Genomic DNA, 15,929 nt, shown 5'->3' with positions numbered 1-15,929 from the left:
GCGGGTTACTAGGGCGGCCCGCCTTCAGCTGCCGCCCCTAGCGTGTAAGTCCCATAGCCACGAGTGCCACCGTTCAGTCGAGAACATTTCGAAGACTCCTGAAATTGGCGTAGTCTGTGTCACAACCTCTAGCCATGTGCACTAGTTGAGGAATGGGAAAGGGTGCTCCCGCTGCAGTCCGCTGGCATGGTCCAGAATGAACGCCGCACACGGAATATCAGGGTTTGAGACATTTACGACTGGCGCAATTCAGCCGCACAATTCGCTCTCAGCCACGCGAGGTTGCGAAAAACCCCATGATTGTGAGACATTATCTTGAAACGGGAATAAGTTGCTCTTGTAAACAGCGGCTGGGTAATAAGGTGAGGGAGCGGCTTTACCTATGGCCACGTCTTGATGGTTGACCGCTTGTCATATCGAGTGTCAGTGACCAGCCCTCGACTAGCTCTGTTAGTAGGGGAGACCGAGGGCAGTATCTCTTTCACACACCTGATTGTCTCTATGCCAGTCGCACTCTCTCCGACCGAACATTTCTGTGATGATTATCTGCAGGTATCAATTCCAATTCCGAAGTTTATCATGCTGTTACATCATTGAGGTGTCGAGTTACATGTGCTGTGATACTGCGAGGGAATCTAATTTGTATACAATGCCATTACCAAAAAAGCCCTACCTAGCATCACATTTATACTAACAATATCGGACATATAGTCGGCAAAGAATCAGGATTTGAATAAGTCTACATATAGTATCATTGGTTTCAATAATATCTATCTTAGAGTGAGATGTGTGATCGATCTCTAAGGGCATAGCATCGTTCCTATCTGTGCTGTGACCATTTTGCGCCTATACCCATGGCTATTATATAGATACTCATAGTAACCTCTACCACTCACATCCAATCATCCACATCCAACGCTCAAATCTACTGTTATCTCCGTTCCCATTCCTGCCATATCTTATAGTGCTAGATGTCATGTTGTAAGTATATGGATCCAAGGATGAAGACCCCCTTGTTCGAGATATCTAAGTTAGAGTGTAATTGGCCGTCTCAAGTAATATAGAATGCTTCTAATAGAGTCTGTGATGATTGATTATAAAACCCATAGACCGAGGCTTGGGACTGGCAGTCAAGATTTCATAGGTTTGTGAACTCCGCCATTCTTATTCATACCTCATCTCCGTTTCCGTGGGAACGCCACTCAGATCGCACACAGCAAAGACCACACGGGGAGCTCAAACTTTCGGTTCCCCGATACTAACTCCTTAAGCCTTTTGAGCTACGGAAAGTTTGTTACTGATTGGAGATAGGTACCAAGTTCGACTCCATTCAGTACGGCAGTGCCTCATTAAATGAGCCTTCTGGCGCGCACAGGTCTCTTTGCAAAAAGCGTTTCCACGGTGAAGGCAAACCTTCTTGCGGCTTCAATGGCTGTGGAGCGTATAGATATAATAATCTCGTCCCCATTGTGAGTAGACGTAGACAACATTGAAAATGAAAGACCTCATCGAGAACCACTACCATACTAGCCATTGACACATCCAGAATTCTTTGCCTTCACTCAGAAAATGTCTATCCCTCTCAGACTCCATTATCCACCCTTCCATTCGACCAGTATCATGGAGACCATTTGGAACTTGCCTCGACTTCAGGAATCTCCGCAGAAGACTTCCGACGACCCTATCATGCTGCCAACGTGGGAGATTAACCTAGCCTGGAACGTGAACAAAAGTGGACTTGTCGGCTTGCCTGACGAGATTCTGTTGGAGATCATGCTTTCGATAGACAAGCCCGACTTATACACGTTGCGACAGGTGTCATACACCTTCTGGCGCATCTACCAAGGTCGAGACTTTCTCAAAGATCCTTCTCGAGGCGGATTCCCACACGACGGTGCCACCATAACACGCGCAAAACGGGATGCTTTCTGCAGCAAATGTCTCCGGCTCAGAACAATGTTTTCGCACTGGGTGTCCCAATTTGGTGTGCCGCTGGATTGTCGTTGCTGCAATACCTCACACGGGCGACTACAGTTCTCCTCAAAACAGCGTCAGACCTACATTTGGAAAGGTCCCCAATGCATCATATCAGAGGCATCAATCGCGGTCTGTCGCCACAAAACAGTATCTCTCATGGAAATCCGTCGAGGCCTATCTCAAGCTGGAAATGAATGGGCGAAGATGAACCCCTCTGGTATTCACTGGCTTCACAGCATCAATCTTGAATGCTGTTCCGTCTGTATGGAGACGAGCAGTCGAATTACGGGAAAATATCACAATCTCATGGTAAAGCCACCTTCAATCACGTGTTCGGCAATGAGTTCAAATAAGATACACATAATTTGGAAACACAATCGCAACCCTAGTCACCCTCGGCTGCACAATTGGTTCGAACTCGAGTGGATCCTGCCTGTCATGGTTTCAACCTCAAAAGACCAAGTTGTCACGGATTCTTTGTTATCGAAAATGCTAGAAGCGTTCGAATTAAACTTCGGTAGGGTGCTGTGTCCTCACATTACAAGAAAAGATCTACTGCGGCCATTCGACCCGAGCATCTGCCACTGCATACCCGGATCCAGCCGCCCAAGGGGACATATCGGCACCGACGATCAAGAAATTCTCCATGGATGTTTGAGTCAAAACTTACGAGTCATAGCAGACCCGGAGGATGCAGGATATACCTTTGCGCCATCGAACTGCCATTGGATGCGTTGTGCCATCTGTTGGACCAAGTATAGCTGGCTGAGACATCGGGAAGTCGTCTATTTGCAAAGACATTCTCCTTCTTTCGGTTTGACCGTTGCAAAACACAAAAGCTCGCATTGGTACCAAATCGAAGCGGCTAATAATGGCATCAAGCTCGCGCATCCCCGTTCATATGGTGCCAATAAGGTGGTCGATGACAGGGCGGAAAACATTTTTTGGTGTCATGATAAGAAATGCAAACTTGGTAGGAACTGGAATACTTACATGCGTGTACAATGTGATGAGAAATAGGACCGCTAAGTAATTTGGCCGATAATCGTCGCTGAAGTTTTCAGCTAGTTGCCTCCAATAGTGTAGAACATCTTGTTAAGTACTTTGTGTACCCTGAGTGCGAGTTCACATAGAGTCGATGCTCACGCGATGGTTCCGGCGTCTTGAGCTCAATTGATGGCGAAGGTTGTGTTAGCAATGTTCAACATGGTACTGATATCGATATCTCGAAAGTAGCATTTAGCTCAACAATGGCTCTGTAAGCGGATATGCATTGTGTAATTTCCTTGTGAGACATGCAAGATGCACCAACATTAGACGATTGGATTGATACCTAATAAACGATGCAAAAAAGTTTGGATGAAATTTGCGCGAGGGTACGACATAGCAGACCTTTCTTGTGGCCTGATGAAACAACAAGTATTATCCCAGTAGAAATTTGACAAAGTAACTAAAATCCATAAGAAAACAGTCAATGCCTGTCCGTCTTGCTCATCTCGATGGTGACGGTGAAAGCATCTGTCCGTACAATCTTCCCATCAGAGTCATGCTGCTCTAGAATGCTCTCTTGACTTCCCCTTCCAACAACTGTCGTCTTGCCAATACTGTTGAAACTGTCCGCGTCGAATCCCTCTTGAGAAGCCTTCTTAACAGGAGTTCGGAAAAGTCCCTTGTTCGTCCCCAATCTGCCACTGAGTCTCGATTTGGAGTTTCCTGACAAGTATTTGCCATTGCCTGAGGAGAAGATGCGTTTGCCGAATAGGAGTTCGCCGAGGGGTTGTAGGACAGGGATGCATGCGGCTATGATGATGATACTGCCTTCCACACTATAGAACTCAGGTTAGTTGGTGTGAGTCTTGAGTAAAGGGGTTCTTCGTCTTACACTGTCCAAATTACAAGCTCAACGGTGTCATCTGTGTCACAAAGTGTTAGTCGCTACTGTGAAATCGCTTGATCGAAGTCCTGAACTTACATGTGTAATCCAAGCTTGTGAGACTTGGGAGTTTGATACACTTGTAGATGACTACAATTCCCGAACTGAAAGAGTCTTAGTCAACTGTTGTCTGGGTGCGACTCAACATTGAAGCCTTACAGCGAACCGAAACCGAGAGCTACGCTGAGTACAATCTTCTTCCTTCGGTTCATTTGTAATTTCGACAAGACAACGGCGGGGTACACGGAAAGATAGACATCGGCAAAGGCACAAAATGCTAGATTTGTTAGCCTATCCAAAGTTGTTCCCTGAGTGGTAACCATAGCAGCTTACCTCCTGAGTACGTCGCGAACGAGACAAGGATCCACTTGCTCCAACATTTACCAGATACTGATGAATCCCATTGAGAGCGTGCTGGTGAGCATTGGGCAAAGATGATCGTGATGAACCCAACCAAGTTGACAACGCAGATTATGGACATGGCCCAAAGAAACCTCTTGTGCCATCTACTTGGGTTCAGAATTCGGGTGAGCAACGCGACGACGGCGAGTTTCGGAATGCCGAATGAAAGAAGTCCTGGCGGGTAACCGGCAATGCTCCAAAGCATGGCACCTGACTTTTCATCGACAGAGAGGGTATCGGCATGGCGTCCATATCCGTAGGAAACAGCAACTGCTACAGTTGCGACGTTCATCCAACCGCAAACCTAGATTCACAACAGTCAGTTGAACGATGCTTCTCGATCCGACAGCGGATCATCTAGAACTCCACTTCCATAGCGGCATCTTGTCTTAGAAATATCGGAGGAATGAAAAGAGAAACAACAGAGTGGATTGGTATTATTGGTATAGTCGTGGTTGGCATGAACAGGACAGTACCGATAAAACTTGTAGAACTCACCACAGATGCAACAATGAAGTAGTCGTCCAGACTGATTTTCCCGAGAACCTTCCCCCTTGTGAAGAGTCTTGCTGCGGTAAAGACTGTGCTGAGAACTGATACACAAACGACGATTGCAAGAGCAGTTGGCCCCTTATTCTCGGCGTTTCGAGCTGACATAGTATCCGACGACATTGAGAAGAAGTCTACTGCGCCAAGAAGCGCACAAAGAGGTGCAAGAAGAAACGAAGATCCAGACGGGGAGAAGCTATCCAACGAATAATGAAAGAATTGAACTCGCTGACATGGGGAAGATATGACTTGGCGAGAGGAGCGGACAGACGGACAAAGGCCGGATCAGGGCCACCATGTGCCTCAATCGCAGAACCGCGCGCATCTCAAAGTCCATCGCAGCAGTCATCAACTTACTCGGTCCATGCCTCGGGAAGGATGCGCACAGAAACTCAATTAGATTGATCAACAAGATTAAAAGGTCAAAATGGGATGAACGCAAGGATAAACGACGCCAAGTTAGGGTCGCAGCAATTGCGGTCCCTGGTTTAGCTTGGCCTGATTAGTAGTGGTGCAGGTGGAGGGACCACGGTTATGATTCAAGCATCGTGCTCTGTCCGCCTGCCAAGGGCCAGCCAAACAGGTGTTGGAACAACAACAATTCTTCAACAAGACTCGGACTCGAGTCAAAGACCATGTCAAAGTCGGCTTCCGCGGCGGATGTCTGACGTTATCTCCCCACACACGTGGCCTTGAGCGAGATCTGCAGGCTTGCTTGTCTGACAGGTATCGTTCGAGGCGCTTGTCTCAGCCGTGTTATCTTTGAGTACTTTATTGACCAGGTAGAGAAAGAGTGGCTGGTTGCAAGATATGTCTCAGAAAACATGCTTCAAACTTACAGCGCTGCCTCGCGGGATGGTGGGATTCTTGGATGGCCTTATGGATATTCCACCCACTCCTCTTCGGTCTCCAGGACCAAGCTTTACTAAACTCTGTTTAACATTCGAGTCCTTGTTACATCGTCCATTCGTCATATACTACCATTCCGCTTGTTCTTAACTCAAACATACGATCGAGTGATTGGTAAAAATTCCCCGGTAGTTCCGCCTAGCGGATAGCGACCGGACCGCGAGCGGCGCGGAGAAGACGAGCATGGGAGACATGTTTTCCGCTCCTCAGCGACTTTCTGTACTCCTCTTTTGATGATCCGCCTGGGGCAGGTGTCGGCATAAATCGTGTTTGAGCTAGTGCTCCGCGCTACGGGCGAGAATAGTAAGCCGGTGGGCTGCTATGGATACGAAGCTCGCTTATTGAGTCGTGGCAGTAGTATTCGTTCCTCTTTGGACTGTGTAGACGACGATATGGCACATAGTGAAACTTGGAAGTGAAGGCCGCGTCTACCTCGGCTAATAAGTGTTGAGGAGAAGCCGATGACAACAAGGATCAAGTACAATACTTTCCAAAATGGTCAAACATTGGCGCTTCGTCGGTTTGTGGATACAAAAGGACCTACCGCTCAGCGAGTCGTAAGTCTCTCGATGTGGCCTGACGTTGTCGAATAGCACGGTCAAAGCGCTCAAATAAATTAAGTAGTCCCGCGTGGCGTAATTCCAGCCGTAAGGAAAACCGGGAACAGCGATGCTCTTAGTGTAACTCTATTCCATGCTCAATAATCGGATTCGCACCCTATCGCCAAGGGGCGCTCTTCCCGAGGAATACGCCAGTATCCTGGGAACCGGCAGCTTCCCCGGACCCGATGCCCCTTGTAATCTTGGAGGCTGTCAGCTGACAAGATTGCAGGTCAGCGCTTATCGTAGGCTCGGAGCAGCAGGTGGTCCGCGGCGAATCTCGACTTCATGTATGCGATCAGCCCCAAACGTCTAAAAGGCATGGCACTCGCTTTTGGAGGTTTATTTAAACAACTACTTATAGTGATATATGAAAGATGAGGCGGTCGAGATCGCGCCGAGCAACCAAGCGCAGGGTCCGACCCAGTGATGTGATCTGGCGATGCCGCGATTGAGTTGTAGATTGACGAATGTCTTCTTCAGTGGGGATAGGTGAGCAAAGTATGCCCGAAACTGCCGGACCAGTATAAAACATATAACATGCTTTTGATTGCAACGAGTGACCAATCCGTGAGAACAACTATATTTCTGTCTTCTAATCACTTCGGCGAAAGCCGTTCGTGGGTTGTATCAATGGCTGGGAACTCTAGTTTCATAGTACGTACCTACCAACACAACGTTGAGGCCCTGGTCTCAGTGCCTTACATTAGCGCACTCGACAAAGTCTTTTACGCTGAGCAGCCTTTTTCAACAGGGACAGCTAATGACGAACTCACCGGCAACGCGTCTTCAATTCCGCCCATGTACGATAAAAATCATGCCATCCTTTGAATTTCGAAGTAACAAGTTTTCTAAGTAAATAGCACTTTGTAATTTTCATTGTTGCTTATCCGAAGTTATCACTGCCAGTCACCTTTGCTTTGACTGCACTACGATCTGCACCCACAGAAACCTTTTCCTCGCATCGAGTTAACTACTCAGTGCATCAGACTAAGTCATTCCTGCCACAAAACGGTTTGTGTCCTCGACTTAGTTCAGAGTCGATTGTTTGACGACTCACCATAGCGGATGACTTGGGGCCAGGCCCTGTTCTGTCAAGGCAGGTAAGGCCGCAGCCCATACCGGACAACCTTTAGGTAAATAGACAATGAGTAAGACATAAACTTTCAACTACTACTACTCTCTGGCAAGTGTTTAACACCATCCAGTTTCGGTCCTGCAGGCAATGAGATGGACGCGATGTTGAGGGCAAGACTATAACCTATATCTACCAGGAAATGTCGACTCGCCATTGGCACTGGTAACTCCATACACAAGTTTGAAAGCCGTGATGCCGACAGGACTGTCGCAAGACTCTAGCAAATGCGTCACTTAATGAACTGAAGAAACACCTTGAGAAGAGAGATCCAATGAGGTTCTGACTGAATGACATGTACTCTACACAGATCCAAGCTGTGAAGTTAACTGTCTGAACACACCATCAACAGGCGCATATTCATTCCCCCAGCTAACTTTCTTTGCATCGAAACTTGCTTAGACACATCGTTCATATTGCAATTGTTGTATATTTTTAGCGAAACTAATATCTTTAAACTTGGCCCATGCCGGATAATTCTTAGCATTGTGCATATGGTCTGTCACTGACTGCGTCGAGCACATGCCAGACCCAAAGTTTCCCAGATCACCAAGGCTTTGGTATGAGTTCTTTTCTACAGGTGTAGAGGCTACATGACGATAGATGTATGGTAACAGCAGTACTGATATAAGTTTGCATACGCACAAGAGTATCAAAAGGTACGTCCATTACGATAGACGCTTTGGATTTGCACCAAAGGCATCAAGCAGCTTGAGACACCATACCTGTTGGCGTGAGGGCAATCTCACTAGTATGTACACTTCCTAGCTCGAATGATCAGATAACAGATGCACGTCATTGCGGAGCCACGATAATCAAATTGCTTCAATCTCATCTCGGAACGACACATGTGCAAGTTCTTTGCGAGACCATTGGAACTGATGGCGTCGAACGGCCAATAACTTGAATATCAGTTCTTTATGCATAGAACGTTTGAGGGCATCAGTCACCACCTGTTATCCTACCCGTGGGGTTCATGAGTACACTACCTACGAACTCAGATCCGATGAACATGCGAGGAACTGCATATTACTTCCGCAAAAAGAACAAGTAGCCAGGGCTCTCTCAAGTCAAAATAGTTTGGTTGCGTAATGTGTCCACTGCGTCGCGTCAGGGACGAGCTCGGCCATCAATGCAGTCTGGGTCGTAGAAGAAAATTTCATGTCTGGGGATCAGACGCGTGGAACATGTTCGAGCCGCATCCCTGCTGACTGGACAGGCGTTTCACGACTCCGCGTGCTTGATATAAGACGACAAGCCATCCAACTTTCTTTCAGATCTTTTCAGTTTTGGTCAACCAAACTCTTCCAAATAATCGCTATTCCAATGTATCGCCCTGCCTTTGTCGTCTTGTTGAGCAGTGCCCTGGTGGCATGGGCCAAGACGCCCGAGGGCTTCGAGCCCGCTTCCAATGTCGACCTCATTGTCGCATACGGTCAGACGTCGGGTCTCAATGGCGTGGATTTGGCCAAAAGCCGTAAGTAGTCTTCTGCTGCAAAGACAGACAACAGCTAAATCTGTATCTCAGTCACGCAAACGGAGCCTACAGTTGGCACGACCGAGCCCCTGACCGGAAAAAGCTACGCAATTATCATGGTCGACATCGATATTCCTACCGCGAGCCCTCCAACTACCGGCACCTTCTTGCACTGGGCTCAGGCGGACCTGACACCAGCCGCGCAGACTACCACTGTAAAGCTGAACGACGGCGAGCGCGTCATCCACACTCTGACAACCACCTCAAACGCGATTGCGGATTACAAGGGCCCCGCACCTCCAGCAAGAGTTCCCCTTTCGCACCGGTACATCGAGCTGCTTGTTGACACGAGCGACATCACGGCAGACGGAACAGCTGCCCTGCAGACATTGTCAACCCGCGGAGGGGTTGATGTCAACGCTGTGCTCACCACCGCTGGATTAGCCAACAAGGTGGTAGCCGGAAACTTCTTCACTGTCACCAACCCCGGACCTGCAGCGAATGCGAAGAAGAGCAACTCCACCACCACCGCTCCCACCGGTGCCGTAACACCGTCAAAGGTTCCCTCTGGCATCTCTTCAGGACACAAGTCGATGAGTTGTTCAAGCAACATGCTCCTGACTGCAGTAGCAGTTGGTCTTCTGGGCGCATTTGCCAGCGCCTTCTAAGCAAGGGCGCGAGCCTCTCAACGACACATCTTGTCAAGTGCTGGAAGCTTGACTCTTCTGAGACCGGCTTTTCCATGATCAGAACGCGCGGCGCAGGATCCGCGTCTTGTTTCTGGACAGGTTGTCGTCTCAAGTAATGAATACAATAATACAAGCTCGGTTTCATCTCATCTTTGCGCATTCATCCCCTGTTTCACAACGGCCATGACATTGACACTACGACCTTGGGAGCACGGACGGCCGAAGTGGGGCCGTGGTAGGCCGGAAATGCCGGACAGACACGGCCCGATCTGGGGTCCTTTATTCCTCCTCTTGTCAACAAGACTCCCAGGCCTATCCTGCTTGTCAAGTCTCTTTGGAATGGACACTTGCTTGGGCGAGTCACTCCGAATAGATGGCACCTTCTACGTACAACAATATTGTCACAACTCATGTCTTGGTTGTCAGAGACTTAGCTTGCAGGTAAGTAAGCATGGAATGCCCGCCTCTTAACCTGTTTTGAGTGAAATGAAAAGCCAAGTTAAAGATTTCCAATGAGATCCCTTGACTAAATCACGAGGCAAGACATTGAGTCACAAGGTAGAATACACAAGCAGAGTCTTCCTTGGTGCTGCACGTGAAGAGCAAAATGAGAGAAATGGCGTTGCTGCCCCACTGTGGCTGACAGGTTGATGTCAATGAGCAGCCAACTCGCGTAAAAATCGCTGCATCTCGTCACCTGCATGATTTACTGGGTCGTCTCTATCAATCAGAGTGCCGGATGCACATGAGGTTTTGCTCCGGGAAGATCTCATCGCTCACAATGCCCAAAGGGAATTTCAATGCAGCATACGAAGTGTGCCTCATCCCAGCGGAACCAATGGAGTTAAAAGCAATTACGGCGGCTGCAGTCAGCTTGACCATCAACAAACCACACCATACCACTTCAAAGTCGTCAGTATCTCAACTCGGCAACGGTCGTCAAATACTCTTCTCGTCAGATATCTAGAGAACTACTTGGATTGGATAGTCAAGGCTTCCAAGACATCGCATCAAAGCTCTCGGCGGTAGTGACAAGGCCCGAAGAGCCATACACCCCAAAGCGCGTTTTACGCGTACCACCTCTCGCTTTGTGAAGTTGAACGGCAAGACTGGTGCAACCCTCACAACTTTCCATGCTTTTTCTAAACAATTTGTCTCGAAACCACGTCACCTTGCAGGAAGCGCTTTGTGCAAGTGATCCCTTATGGCGAACTTACCCACCGTACTCCGTCTATCCATTTCCATAATGGGAAATCCGGTGGGCAACTCAGTATTAGCAAGCGACAAGATGATACCCGATGGCCCATTTACACGTCTCTCGGCCCGGTGCCCGGCAGATGCCACTCAGAGACCACTTTTCTACGATTCAGTTGCCGAACCTAGCAACATCCGATTGACTCAGTGAAAGATGCAGTCAACGTTGCATACCTCACGCATGCCAATCTTTGTCCGCTCTAGCAAGATATCCGATGGACTAAGACGACGGGCGGGACGGGACGCGATTGCAAGGGGAAAATTCGCGCCCCACTGCGTGATAGGCATGCGCTAAGTAGGCTGTTTAGACCGAGGAAGTCAGATCCGATGTGTAAAATGCAATGGACTGCCGGCAGTTATGATTAGGCCTTTTCGATGAGTTTCCTAAATCCATGCTTTTGCCTGTGATCTCTCTAAAGAACATACTTAAGACTAAGACTAGAACCTCTGTGATTCTCCATCTTCAGATCTGAACACCTCGTTCATACCGATACCGGAACACTCGCCATGACAGTGACAACGATCGAGATTCCCGTGCTGGGTAGCTATCCGTCACTCATTTTGATTATTCCCGCTGCGTTCCTCGCATTCAAAATCCTCGCCTTCGGCAGTAGAGAGAAACATCTTCCGCCCGGTCCACCAACTCTTCCCATCCTTGGAAATGCTCATCTGATTCCATCGAGAGGCGTGTACACCAAGTAAGTACTAGCCGGTTCCGTGAGAGTTATCCTTATCACTGATCAAGAATAGACTCAAAGAGTGGGCCGATCAGTATGGATCGATCTACTCTCTCAAAGTCGGGCAAAGCACTATGGTTGTGCTCAATGACAGACATGCCGTCCACGAACTCTTGACATCAAAAGGGGCGTATTACAACGACAGACCAATTGATCAGCAGTATGACCTCGCAATGCGTCAAGAGAATACTTCTTTGATGCATGATGGTCCTGTATGGAGAGCAGAACGGAAGATTGCAGCCACATACTTCTCCCCCAAGAATCTCGACGGCGCACTAAGACGAGTACAAGAGTCTGAGTAAGTTTCAATCACAACTTCAAATGGTTCTATATAGCCTCTAGAAGCATTGCGTCTAACGTGAGCAGGATTTCTGTTTTAATGCACGACCTACTAAAGAAGCCTGATGAATTCATGGAGAGTGTGAAAAGAACAACTGCTTCTATCGCAACCATCACAATTTTCGGCCAGCGTGCTCCCAGTTGGGAAAGCTTCTGGGCGTATGTAAGTTCTCCCTCCTTGATTCAGGTGTGTCAACCATGTTACACAAGCTAATCTTAACCAGGCGGTTTACATCGCCATGGATGGGGTAAGCAGTTCTATCGTCGATGTGTCTTCTTCAAAGCTTGCAAAAGAACTCAGCTGATCTTGTCAAGGTTTCTACTATCCTTGAGCCTGGTTCTTACCTACCTGTGGATCAATTTCCGATTCTGAAATGGATCCCGGATCGTTTAGCCAAGTCCAGACAACGAGGAAAGGAGTTATACCATACCATAACAAATATTTGGACCAAAGCTCGCGAAGACGTGGAATTGCGACGAAGCCAGGGTACTAGGAGGGAATCTCTCATTGACAAACTTCTCGACGAAGAGATCAAGTGCGATGTACCCCTTAGCTACACAGCTTTCAATAACTTCCTAGGAGGTCTGCAGATGGCAGCTGCCGATACCACAGCCACAGCGACCCTCACGAATATTATGCTCCTGGCGAAGCACCCCGAGGCTCAGGAGAAAGCAAGAGTCGAACTCGACAGAGTCTGTGGCACCGAAAGATTTCCCAATTGGTCTGACTTCAAGAACTTGCCGTACATTAATTGCATTGTGAAAGAAGGGTTGCGAGTGAAACCAGTGTGAGTAGTCTGATCAGTGATCGGCCCGTTCCTAGTTCGAGCATGATGCTAATGTTAGGCAATGTACCTAGCGTACCTACCGGCGTACCTCATGCATCCAAGCAAGACCGATGGTACGGTGACATGTTCATCCCAGCTGGTTCCTCCATCTTCATTCCAGCATACGCACTAAATCACAATAGCGACTTGTCGCCGGATCCCTTCACCTACAACCCAGACCGCTACATCCCTGTTGCCGACAAACTCGCACCTGAACTCGCCGCTTCACCCAAGTACGAAGAGCGTGATCACTACTCGTACGGTGCAGGGCGACGAATGTGCGTTGGGCTGCACCTCGCCGAGCGGTCTCAATGGCGTATGGTAGCACAAATCCTCTGGGCATTCAAGATTGAGCCAGCGATTGGGCCCGATGGGAAGGAGGTCGAACTGGATTCGAGCCCTGAAGGTTACATTGAAGGGCTTTTGCACACCCCTAAGAAATACAAAGTGAAGTTTGTGCCGAGGAGCGAGAAGCATGTTGAGGTCATTCGACAAAATTTTGACGATGCCGTGGAGTTTTTGAAGCAATGGGAGTAAGGACTTGAGGTTTGACAGACTACAGTCACAGATCAGTAGCGTGTCTGGAGGTCAAATTACATGCAGAAATATGATTGGAGTTTGTGTGTTCAGAGGTAGCTTTCATCTATAATGTACCTTCTTCATTTGTTCCGTTGCTTGAAGCCTCCTGCTACTATTGAGCGACCAGCCCTTGCGACTATTCTAATTACCCTTGGGTTCTCTGCCGATGGGAATAGGCCTTTCCAGGTGTCTAAACCACTTCGGTCGCGTTCTTTTGAGCGATGTACCCGAAGTCAGTTGTAAGTCTTCGATGGCACTGGCCCATCGCACGAGTTCTTCTTCCCCAAATTCAGTCTGCATAATGCCCAAGCCAAAAGGCATGCCAGTGTCGGAGTATACCCCAGCTGGAATCGTTATCATTGGGTACCCAGCCTGTGCCGCTATCTGATATGTTTGGGCTACTGAGATAGGCACTAGCAAGCCTGAAAGCGGTTTTCCAGTGTGGTTCAGTGCACCGTCGATGCCGACACGCGTGGTGGTCTGCGTGTAGTTGAGAGCTTTCCAGTAAGTTGCGTTCCGATTTCCTTGAGTGGCATTTGACATCAGGAATCCATCTTGCCCGGTGCGAAAAGCTGGTATGCCGTGAAACACTTTGTAACGTCCGGACATTGTGTAGTTCCCATCAAAAGGATACCCTCCTTCGATTCCATCATTTTCGTAATTGAACTTGATGATATCCTCAAGCGATTTCATCTTCGTGTTCTGGAGTCCAGAGAGGTAATTCTTGATGTTGTTGTAGAAGTCGACCAGAACGACAAAATACTCTGACTTTTCAGGGTGGCCTATTTTGCCTTGCCAATTCCAATCCCAGCCTGCTTTATTCACGACATTTTCGTGATCGGTAATTTCAGTGAAGTTAACAATGGTACCACCATTCTTCTGAATGAGAGTTATCAAGCTGCCAAGCTGTGCTTTGGTTTCTTCATTCGCAATAGCCCAAAAGCTGTTCCACGGAATGCCGAATGTCGCGTTTTGCAAGCTAGTTTTGTTAGTCAGATATTGAGCATAGCCTCCCGATGGAGGTGTCTTTCCGCTCTGGTTTCTGGTGTACTCGTCTCTTGGATCGACGCCATAGATGGCATCGAGGGCGTACACTGCATCGCGGACAGTTCGACCGAAGGTGCCAACTGTGTCCTGGTGTTCGCACTCTGGTATGACTCTATATTCAACAGGTCAATTAATACTTATCTGTGCGTGGTATCAGTCATCTAGTGATGATTGGTCAACGTACCCGTCTCTTGAGGTCAGTCCGACAGTCGGCTTGATGCCCACTACGCCATTCTTATGAGCAGGGCTGATGACTGATGCCGAGTTAGTGACTGATGCGCGTGATCAATAAAACAAGGCCATAGTCTTACCACTGCCGTCCGTTTCTGTGCCGAGAGAAAAGGCGATCGCATTGGCAGCCACTCCTACTGCACTGCCGGAGCTACTTCCCATGGGATTGAAGACCAAGTTGTAGGGGCTTCGTGGCTGTCCACCCCGCGGGGAGTATCCCTCTGAATATCCAGTACTCCGCATGTCTGCCCATTCGCTCATTGTGGATTTCCCAAATAGTACAGCTCCCGCTGCTCTCAAACGAGCAACAACGAAGGCATCACGAGGGACGATGCTTCCCAATAGTGCATAGCTCCCAGCAGTTGTTTCCATACTGTCTTGTGTCGCAATGTTGTCTTTGACAGTGAACGGGATTCCATGGAGGGGACCGAGAACTTGGCCCGCTTTTCGTTGTTCGTCCCTTTTGGCTGCGATCGTCATGACGTCTGGATTCAATTGCATCACGGAACTATTGTGATGGAGTTATTACTCAGCAAATATGAGCTGGAGATTCAGCTTAGAAACGCTAACCTGATGTACTCTTGAGTCTGGAAAGTGCGTTGCATATAGCACATTACCAGCTGTTGAGACGTCAAAATGCCATCTTGCATGGCCTTCTGCATCTGGTCGATGGTCGCTTCTTCTAACTTGAAGGTTCCAGCGCAAACGGGCATGGGGAAGAGTTCTGTAGTATTTTCATTCTGTAGCAGTGGAAACAAAGGAGTCACCAAGCTGGTGCTGGCCACAAGTTGTCCAATGGCCGGGGCCACAAAGTATGCTAGCACTAGCAAGGATCCGGATTGATGCCATGCCGGGGCTATGGAGGATGGTACATTTAAACGCATAGTTGCTCAGCTTAAGCTAGCAGTATATAAGATGATGAAAATGAAGTAAGGAAAGAGAGCCAAGTGCGAGAAGTCATCAATGATTATCGTGTATAGAATCGGTCTATCTTATAGCCAGCGTGAAAGCGGAACCTCGAACTGCGACAAGACTCAGAATTTTCTAGAATGACTTGAAGGTCTCAGGCTTCTACCATGCATTTCGCCGGATCTTAATGGTAATTACAATTCTCGCCAGAGGTCCAAAACATTATCTCGGCGTTTCTGTTTTCGGATCCATCGCGTCAACTTGTGGCTTTGCCTCCTTATTGGAGAGTTTGCGATATGTCGGTATCCCACTTTTCTTACACCTTGTTCCCTTAGC

General features: G+C 48.3%; 5 protein-coding genes across 5 annotated transcripts; 3 read left to right on the top strand and 2 right to left on the bottom strand.

The window, feature by feature from the left end:
• Positions 1 to 2,181: 2,181 nt before the first annotated feature.
• Positions 2,182 to 2,997, top strand: HER10_EVM0006299 (uncharacterized protein; the record flags this gene model as incomplete). Its single annotated transcript, XM_035475888.1, has 1 exon — positions 2,182 to 2,997. One exon carries the CDS (start codon positions 2,182 to 2,184, stop codon positions 2,995 to 2,997), a length of 816 nt encoding a protein of 271 aa, XP_035326202.1.
• A 451-nt stretch (positions 2,998 to 3,448) lies between these two features.
• Positions 3,449 to 5,535, bottom strand: HER10_EVM0005751 (uncharacterized protein; the record flags this gene model as incomplete). Its single annotated transcript, XM_035475355.1, has 6 exons — positions 4,811 to 5,535; positions 4,244 to 4,616; positions 4,070 to 4,187; positions 3,950 to 4,014; positions 3,860 to 3,890; positions 3,449 to 3,803 (listed from the first exon to the last, which is right to left on the bottom strand). The coding sequence occupies exons 1-6, from the start codon at positions 4,982 to 4,984 to the stop codon at positions 3,449 to 3,451; spliced, it is 1,116 nt and encodes a 371-aa protein (XP_035326192.1). The 5' UTR covers positions 4,985 to 5,535.
• A 3,295-nt stretch (positions 5,536 to 8,830) lies between these two features.
• HER10_EVM0010011 (uncharacterized protein) lies at positions 8,831 to 9,649 on the top strand (the record flags this gene model as incomplete). The annotated part of the gene is made up of 2 exons (XM_035479481.1): positions 8,831 to 8,981; positions 9,033 to 9,649. The coding sequence occupies 2 exons, from the start codon at positions 8,831 to 8,833 to the stop codon at positions 9,647 to 9,649; spliced, it is 768 nt and encodes a 255-aa protein (XP_035326311.1).
• Positions 9,650 to 11,343: 1,694 nt separating this feature from the next.
• HER10_EVM0007224 (cytochrome P450 2D18) lies at positions 11,344 to 13,364 on the top strand (the record flags this gene model as incomplete). Its single annotated transcript, XM_035476786.1, has 6 exons — positions 11,344 to 11,622; positions 11,675 to 11,959; positions 12,028 to 12,163; positions 12,225 to 12,248; positions 12,316 to 12,788; positions 12,860 to 13,364. The coding sequence occupies exons 1-6, from the start codon at positions 11,432 to 11,434 to the stop codon at positions 13,362 to 13,364; spliced, it is 1,614 nt and encodes a 537-aa protein (XP_035326227.1). The 5' UTR covers positions 11,344 to 11,431.
• A 183-nt stretch (positions 13,365 to 13,547) lies between these two features.
• Positions 13,548 to 15,568, bottom strand: HER10_EVM0004258 (glutamyl-tRNA(Gln) amidotransferase subunit A; the record flags this gene model as incomplete). Its single annotated transcript, XM_035473908.1, has 4 exons — positions 13,548 to 14,565; positions 14,638 to 14,707; positions 14,765 to 15,192; positions 15,255 to 15,568. The coding sequence occupies 4 exons, from the start codon at positions 15,566 to 15,568 to the stop codon at positions 13,548 to 13,550; spliced, it is 1,830 nt and encodes a 609-aa protein (XP_035326144.1).
• Positions 15,569 to 15,929: the final 361 nt, after the last annotated feature.

The sequence above is a fragment of the Colletotrichum scovillei genome (genome assembly GCF_011075155.1).
Source record: "Colletotrichum scovillei strain TJNH1 chromosome Unknown Contig00012, whole genome shotgun sequence".
Taxonomy (NCBI): Eukaryota; Fungi; Ascomycota; class Sordariomycetes; order Glomerellales; family Glomerellaceae; genus Colletotrichum; species Colletotrichum scovillei.
The sequence above is the reverse complement of the archived record's forward strand: the minus strand, read 5'-3'. Positions and strand labels throughout refer to the sequence as shown.